Source organism: Psammomys obesus, unplaced genomic scaffold, assembly GCF_907164565.1.
Source record: "Psammomys obesus unplaced genomic scaffold, mPsaObe1.curated_primary_1811, whole genome shotgun sequence".
Lineage (NCBI taxonomy): Eukaryota > Metazoa > Chordata > Mammalia > Rodentia > Muridae > Psammomys > Psammomys obesus.
Window position 1 is genome coordinate 8046447 of NW_026596149.1, and position 9139 is coordinate 8055585.

Genomic DNA, 9139 nt, shown 5'->3' on the forward strand with positions numbered 1-9139 from the left:
GTGAAAGACCCACATTGCTGCTAGTGGAATGTATGGAAGCATCTCTCAAAGCGGGAGGGGAACTCACAGCATTTGAATTAATGAGACTTCTCTTAGGAACAGGAGACTAGTTATATGTTTTCTTTTTCTTCAGGACTCAGCAGTTTATGTGCTAAGATTCTGTCACCAGCCCCTCATAGCTGCTGGATGGGATAAATAAAGATATTGTAAATGCTTATTAATAATCCAGGCTTCACACTTTGTCCACAGATTTATTTGCAGCAGTGTTAAATTTAGCATTCTACATCAGATTACAGATTATAAGCAAAATTACTTCTCATTATTTTTGCTGGCCATCTACTCAGGTTTTAAGATTTGTTCTTTTCTTGGTCTGTATAAGGACTTTCCATGGAAACATCCAAAACAACAGTAGGGAGGCATATGACACAAGCAAACGACTCAGAACAGCAGATTGCACCTCGGGTATACCTGGCATTCCGAGACACAATATTTACACAGCACACAATGTGCTTCTAGCGTGCCTTGAGTATACAGAAGACAGGAGAAGTGAAGTCTGCATTCCCTGCTCTCAAACATGGTCCTCTTATTAAGAAAACAAGACTGGGAAGTCTGGAGTGATGTAACACAAGATAACTTAGTGAGGTTTGAACTTTGGGAGTAACTGTCTAGGTTGACCGGAGCCTGAAGTTGGAAAGTGTCAGTTTTCTCATTTGGACAAGAAGGATAATGGTGGGACCCACTGTCACTGGGTGGCTGTGACAGTGAATAATGAGTGTGTGGAAGCCACAGTGCAATGAGCGTGGTGTCGTCAAGGCATTCTGCTGATGCCTTGAAATAATGAGCCAAGGGCAGGAGTCACCGTGTCAGCCAGGACTTAATGGTAAGAACCTTGTAAATCCCACAGTGCTCCCTGAAGGCAGAATAGGGATGAAGAACAGCAAAAACTAGGGAAGCCTCAAAATAAGATGGAGAACTAACTCACAGGCCAGCTCAGGCCAGCATTCTGGGCAGTAATAACACAGATCACCCAAAGCAAAAGCAAAAAAGCAGTGAGACCTACCTGAATGATAGCTGTTAAAGCAATAATATCAGGCCTCAGATTGCCTTAGCAATCTTTTCCTTTAATATGTGTGTGTGTGTGTGTGTGTGTGTGTGTGTGTGTGTGTGTGTATGCATAGGTGTCCATGTGTATGGGCACATGTCTGTGTGCATGTATGTGTGCAAGGTTGAGATGAAGTATTTTCCTCTGTCACCTTCCTTATCTACCAAGAGAGGCTTGCTAAATTCAATTCAGATCTCCGAATTTCAGTTCAGAGTTAGCCAGCTTGCTTTGGGAATCAGCGGCCTCCTCTTTTTAACCACTGGAATTAGGCCACATTTACTTGGGTTCTGTAGATCTGAACTCATGTTTATCCAGAAAGGGTTTCTAAGCACAGAGCCATCTTCTCGGCCCTAGCTTTTCCCCAAATACCTCAATGAGATCATGTCAGTCTTGACTACCTTCTAGATACACAGTTTCCAGTAAGTTAGAATTCCTTGGAGGAGGCTCTTTTGGAGATGCTTACCTGCTTTGTTACATTTTGTAGCTGATTCTCCAGGTGGGTTGAAGAGGCCAGTGAGTTAGAAAGTTTTGATATAGTTATTGGAGCTATAACATTAGATGATCTTTCTTTAGAAGAAGATACAAAGAAATAAAAGCAAAGGCGGGTCTCTAGAGAGGTTTTAAGAGGGTTCCAGGACAGCGCTTTGTAGCCCAGAGAGAAAACTTCCCTGAAGGAGTGGCATGGTCTGTAGTGGTCTTCGTGTGGCAGCACTCAAAGAATAAGATGGGCACAGAAAAAGACTGTAGGATTTAACTGATGCAAGAAAACTTGGGGGTTTTTCTAAGACTGGAATTGTTGCTATTCTGTAGAACTCATATATCAATAAGGGAAAATTGCACATCTCATAATGCTTAGTAAAAGTACTGGTAGCAAAATATATTCTCATATAATAGGCTGGAACGCTTTGCTAGTCAGTCTTACCTACTAACAGGGAGTAGTTTTCATTTTCATGTACTTGGTGTGGTGGTGTACAACTGCTTTGATAATAGGCTTCAGTCAAACTGCTTTTAAAGGTAAGGTTCTGGTGACAAGAACAGCCTGCAGGATCTTTCCCAGTGGTTCCCCTGGAAATGTTCCTCACAGGGCATTTTCTGCTGGTGGCTCAGGGCATGGCCTACTTCGTTTACTCTTCGTTGTCACAGATGAGGGTGGAGGGCCCTTGTGTTCCTGAGCAAGATGGTTCTGAGAGCATCCACAGGCCGACTGAGCCTTCAAAATTGGCTTTGGCCTGCTCCTCAGACTCCTGGGAGAAATGGCTCCTCTCCTGTCAATTTAGAGTGTCCTTTGTTGTATTAACCATCTCCCATTTACCCTCTACAAACCTCAGATTTCAGAAGTCAGGTTTCCTAGGACTCATTGCAGAGGGTACACACCCCATTCCCATTTTCCAGCTTACCTGAGTACTTTGCCCTTGAGTAGCTGTATCCTCATAGGTAACCTTGAGCCATATCCCCTGTCAACTCTGTCAAACCAACATAGCCTGGTGGCAGTTCCTGCTGGACTCCTTTCAAGAATGGGATCCTACAGACACGTGTTCACCCACAGATTCTGGGTTACACTTCTAGTATAGCAACAGCAGCAGTATGTGGGAGAGAGAGAGAAAGACAGAGAGACAGACAGAGATAGAGAGAAACAAAGCGGGAGAGAGAGAGAGAAACAGGGCTGGCTAGGTAGCCTGAGCCATGAGTTTTGTGAGGTATTGAAAGTAACAATGGCCATTAGAGCATCTATCCTGTGCTAACATGGACAGGATCATTTCTATATGTCTAACCCCATCTTTCCTGGAGCCCTCCAAGGTCTCAGAGAAATCTCATTTTCATCTTGTAGAAGAGAACATCACGCTGTGCTGACTTGGTGACATTTCCAAGGCCATGTAGCATTTGAAACTGGTTACAGAATAGAGAGATGAGTGCAGAGCTGGCACTCCTCCTCAGGAACCCACAGTCCTGGTTGCTGTGGGGTGATGTACAGAGGGAATGTGCTATTTTGGGAGCAACAAAGAGTGTCCAGGGCCCAGGGATGGCTGGGGTCTGCTCGGGGAGAGAAGTAGAAAGGCATAGGACAAGTAGAGGAGGCTAGATTCTCTAAGGCCCCAAATTTTAGGGCCTAAAGGAAGGATTAGGATGGGGTCACCCTTGCAGACCGGTGATCTTTCTGTCATACTTAGAAATCGGAGGTCCCCTGGATAGGTGACCCAGCCAGGAGTGGTACCCACAGATTTGGACCCTGAGACACATGTCGTTACTGCCCTGCCACGGTCTCATCTCTGCGGGGAGAGCTGCTCAGGATAAGGCTGACTCTCATCTGCTCACAGAGCTGGAGGAATTAAAGGATCACACAGGGGACAGAGGTGTCATCCAGCCCTTCAGTGACTCACTGAGGAAGTGGGGCAGTGCATTTAGCTCAGCCATGGTTGCTTTCTTCAAAGAGAATTAAAACCTTTCTTCTAGAGTATTTAGAGCATTGTCAATGGTAGAAAATAACATGTTATTTTTCAGAGAAAACCCCTAATGAAATAGGTAATCATGTGCTTATCTTTATTTAATTACTCTGGGTAGAATTCCACATCATAAGCCCTCATTTTAAAAATTGTCTTCTGCCTACGTCCAATAGACTTGCCACGGTGTCCAGCCCACAGCTGTCCTATAGGGAAAGTCACTCTTGTATGGGTGAAGAAACTGAGGGGTGGCAAAGGGTGGGCAGTGTGAAAGTTGCTGATCATTTGCCTGGAGTCAACACTGAATAAGGGTCAGATCGAAACATTGCAGTGACTGCTTATCCCTTTGTAGTGAGTTGCGTTGAAGCCCCTGAGAAGCAGGCACACACAGGCAGAGTATAAAAGGAAGCAACTAAAGTACTGCAACATTCCTGTTCTTTCCCTAAGGGAAGGAGAGGCTTTTGAGCGAAACATGGCTTTTGAGTCTATCTCAGAACTGACTTTCTGGGTCCCCACCTCTTTAGGAAACACCCTGCTTGCCCATGTGACACACCTCATTCAGGCCAGGCCAGCCAAGTCTGTGTTAGACTTGAGCTCTCTTTAACCCTCTGTCACCTCTTGTTGATAAGTCTTTCCTAATGCAAGACTTTCCTAATGGTTCTGAGTTTCCATTTTTTATTAGTTAGCTTATTAGTTAGCTTTTCTCATTGCTATGACGGAATACCTGATAGACACAATTTAAAGAAGGAAGGATTTATTTTGTCTCTTGATTTCAGGAGATACCACTTCATCATGATATGAAAGGCATAGCCTCAAAATCTTGTGCCATGGCTTGGTCACATTTTGATGATAAGGAAGCAAAGTGGGATCAGAAGCTAACCGAGGTCATAATTCTGAAGACCTCCTCCCAATGGCTTACTTCTCCCAGCTAGGCTCCATACCTCAGTGGTTGAGGAGACACTACCACCTCCGTAATGCCATTGTCTAAGGATCCAGTGTTCAAACACAGCCTTTGAGGATGGTTCGCATTCAAACCAGAACACATGTGGATGAACTGTCTTGTTTCTGTTGGCTTTTATAATCCATCCAGTCTGCTGTTGTCTTGAGTTGGAGCACATAAATTTCTTTTTCCTTTGCGGGGAAGATAGGAAGTTGTAAAACAGAACTATGAAGGTATATGAAAGCTGTGTAACACCTGATCCGGAATCAGGGGTCTCCTGTGAACAACCAGAACAAAGATGTTGGCTCTGTGCCAGGTGAGAGGACCTCAGTGATAAGAAGTCTCTAAGGAAGCCTGGAGCCCCTGAGCATGAAATCAGTGGCCTTGAGTAAAACGGCCTGTGAGGAAGAGATGGCAGAGGCTGTTTGGTAGAAAAGTATATTTCAGAGCATGCAAATTAAAGTGAGGAGTAGGATAGAAAGCTCTGCTTTGGTTCAGGGTGCCTTCTGTTTGTCTCTGGGAGAGATGCTGGAAAGGAAATACATGGACAGAGGTATTGACAATGTGGGAATTGGATAACAGAATTGAAGTTGGGCTTGCTTCATGTGCCGTTAAAACCATTAGTTCTTTCTGGGTTATAGAACCCCAGGTGTTCAGGACACTCTGACCATTACATTAGCACCAGGCTCTTTAAGCTCCTAATTGCTACAGAGCTTAAACCTATCTGTAGGCTTCTTGTAGCTTCAACAGATATATGTCACCTCCTTGACACAAGAGAATGGCTGTCCTTTTTACCTGCAAAGCAGTCCCTACACCTGGCTCTGAGGTCTATCTCCTATGAACTATAAACTCTGAACTCTCAGCTCTGTAGGGATAGCCCTCTCCATCACCACTGTTGCAACAACCAACTTCCAAACTGACTTCTTGGGAGACTGCAGAAGAAATAACAGAACGTGCTACCTACTGAAATGCCGTTGCCTGGCTTGCCAGCTACCGAGGGGACAAGTCTGTTTGCCAGGTCCTCTGCTCAGCTGGTTTTTATGATGTTGATGCCAGTTGAGAGCACCCTTGCATTCTATGCTGTGTGCAGCCATTTGTATGGGCATCAGAAAAGAGAGAAGAGGTGTGTAGCTCAGTGGTAAAGCACTTACCTAGCATGTATGTGGTCCTGGACCTCACCCTTGGCAGTGTACAGCAAGTAAATCAGTAACTAAATATATGCGCAAACAAACCTTCAAAGGATGGATGTGATTCCTTGAGTCGGCATTAGCACCAGTGGCTTACACGGAGAGGTGAGTCTTGGGTGCAGCTACAGGAGTGCATCCGGTCCTTTTCTGTAGAGATGCTGAGGGCTGAGATGTGCATAGGTCTCTCTGGAAAACACACATATCAATATGGAGAATTACAGCTGAGCTCTACTTATTTTAGGGTGCCTTTCATTTTGTTTAATCAGAATTACTCATAAGTTATGGATTAATTACTACCCTCCACTCGGTTTAATCCTTTTGGCAATGGATGTCATCCACTGTAATCACGGGGCACTTTGTCAACATTTAATCAGCAGTACTTAATGCGGCATTGACGAGTGGTAGCCATCCCTGCTCCATCAGTCACACACGAGCAGCCAGCATGATCTCCAACACCATTACTCTTCGTCATATTAACCAGCCCCTGGGCTTCAAGGCTGAGCATTGGTGCTCACTTCTTATGAAATGGATACTGTCTCTCTACCTCAGTGGGTCTTTTGCACTTGTCGACTTAACTACTCTCGTTCTTTGGAAACCACTCTGGAAGGGCTCTGTGAACATGATCTGTTCTCACAGTCCTGAAGACCCCTTCTTCCTGTGCCCTGTCCAAGCAGTGTGAAATACTGAGAACCTTATCTACAGCAGAACACTGTGGTATATGGTGTGTACACACAGATGCATGCCTGTGAACACATGTGTAAATCTGTCAATTCTTAGAGTGGATGAGGCAGAGTAAACAGAACATTTCTGGTGATTGAAACTTAGACTAGTAAACAAAGCTCATGATTTGCCACCCCCCCCCCTCTCTCTCTTTTTAGTCTCTACGGCAGACACATGCAAGCGAACCCAGAACCCCCAAAGAAGAATAACGACAAATCAAAAAAGATCAGCCGGAAACCCCTAGCGGCCAAGAACAAATGAGGAGCAGGCATCCACACTGGGCTCTGACCTCCTCCTTTAACTCTCTGAGCCCCCTTGCTCTGTCCCACAAATAAACACTTGTGCCTACTTTTTTTTTTTTTGTAAGAAAATTCTTTCCCTTCCTCCTCCCAGTACTTGAGTGCAGCCTCACCTTTGCACCTTTGAAATGCTTGTGGCAGGTGGTACATTTTTATAAAATCTTAATTCATTCCCATTTGTTTCCTTAAAATTGCCAAAGGCAGGAAACAAAAAGCCCTCATTCTCCTGCCGATTCCATGGTAGGCGCAGGTTTCAGTTCTTTGAATAATCGTCACAAGGCTGCTTATTATCAAAAGAATAATTAAAATCATGTAACCACTTAAATGTCACAGTTAACACTTTTCATTCTTTCTATGTGTTCACATAACTCATTATTGTGCCTTATTAAAAATCTTCCTTCACCGCCAAGCTATTATGTTCATTTAACTTCCAAATGATTTTAATAAAATCTTGAATTTATACCACACGTTTCTTCTTGACTAAAATGTAAGAAAGTAACCTGATGTTGGGTTGTACACATTTGCATTACTTCTCCTCCCCCCCAAAAATACCTCATCTAATTTTATTAATTATATTTGATAATCTGTGGACCTTACCATGAAAGAAATACGAAATTAAGTCAGAGTTAGTTTCCTCTACATCAATCTGTCAAGTTTTTTTTTTTTTTCTTCTTCTTCTCCTTTGAAGACTGTTTCTAAATTAGGAAGGAGGAGAAAAACACATTTCTAGGAGATTCTGCCAGAGGATTTTGGAAAGCAGCATTTTTTTTTTCACTAAACAAAACTGTGACTTTTGCCAGTGGCTGCTAGACAAGGGCTGTGAAACAAGAGAAAGAAAAACTTAAGCGTGTTTTTGCCACGGGAGAGTCTGTTCCAGTCAAAGCATTCTCCTAAGAGACTGATGCCACAGAAGCTGTGCAGATGTGTGCAATCTGTACCATGCCCGACTTCGAGACAACCTTGGCAGAGTCCTTAAACCAGCACTGAGCACCTGCTTTGGCAGCTTCCCTTCTCACTAGCAGCGGTGTGTGCAGATGAAAATAAACCCAAACACAAGTTTTGTGGGCCTACCTAGAGACCCAACAACAAAAGAAAGGTAAGATAAAATACACTCTCAGAGCTGGACACAGTGACACATGCTTTTAATCCCAGCACTTGGGAGGGAGAGGCAGGCAGATCTCTGTGAGTTTGAGGCCAGCTTACACTACAGAATGAGTTCCAGGACAGCCTGGGCTGTTACACAGAGAAACCAGGTCCTCGGAGTAAAATTTAAAAAACAACAACAACAAAAAAAAAAACACCGCCCTCAGTGGGCTGTGGGAGAGGGAATTATCTCTTCCCTTTGCAATACTGTCATCCAGCTCCCAGCAATGCCTGAGCTGTGCTCTAAGGGAGCCAGAGTCAGAAAAAGAAAAGGCCTTGAATTCATTTGGTCATGAATTTCTTATTTATCTCAGTGGACAATGCATTTCAAATTCTTACTTCTGATTAATATCCTGGGAAAACATTACCCATTCAAAGGAGAAGCCCCAGCTACCATCACCTGTTTTAAGCTCCAGATGATGTGATTTTTACAGGAACTGAGCCAGCTTCACCATGAAAATTTTTAATTATTATTTTAAAGCTTTTGAAATTGTAGGAGGAAGAATAATGCCACCACTGTTGGCTGAAAGATCTCACTGACAATTAAATCAGCAGCATAATATTAGTAAAAACAGCAATATGGAAGTTTATAAGACATTTCTCTTTCAAAAGATGATCTCTCTAGATAGAAATATGGCCAGCACATTTAAATTTTTAGGAGGCAATATCCCCAAGTATAAAGATATAAAAAGGTAAAAGCTCACTAGTAATCAAAGAAATACAAATCAAAGCTAAGCAATGTCTAACAATGAGAATTGAGCAAATATTTTGAGGCATCCATTAAATGTTAGAGAAGTAATGTGAGATAAGCATTCTTAGAGACTGTCATAGGGAATATAAATTTCCATCATTGTTGGTTGTACCTCTTTAATAATACATATAGGAAAGCCCTAAAATTACGTACTTCCGAACAAGAATTTTGACATCCAAGGGTTTATCCTGAGGGCACTGCCAGATGTACAAAGAATTGGGTGTTTGAGGATTGTCTTCATACCACGGTATCCATGGTTAAATGCAGGGGAAAGCCAAGTGATCCAGTGGAAGAATTGCAGGGTCTCCACAAGGGAGACTCCCATGAAGACACTAACAGTTGATGTACAATGCCTCAGGACAATAGGAGATACCTAACTGTACCCGCTGGTTAGGTAGCAAAAGAACTTTAAACTATGAAAAGATGATTCTAATTTTATTTCTTTTCAAGTTGTATCTGTAGCATGTGCATGCAAAACTAAATGAGAGAGACTGATAATGTATCCCTGCAATGGAGACTTTTTTCTCTCATTTTATTTCTTAGCCTGACTCTGTGCTTT

General features: G+C 43.1%; 1 protein-coding gene across 1 annotated transcript in view; it reads left to right on the forward strand.

Annotated features, from left to right (window-relative positions):
• The window catches only part of Rsu1 (Ras suppressor protein 1), a 171268-nt gene extending 164120 nt beyond the window's left edge, over positions 1-7148 (forward strand). Inside the window, exon 9 of the mRNA XM_055593690.1 lies at positions 6546-7148. Within this exon, the coding sequence (XP_055449665.1) occupies positions 6546-6648 (103 nt within the window). The 3' untranslated portion in view covers positions 6649-7148. The remainder of the gene's footprint in view (positions 1-6545) is intronic.
• Positions 7149-9139: the final 1991 nt, after the last annotated feature.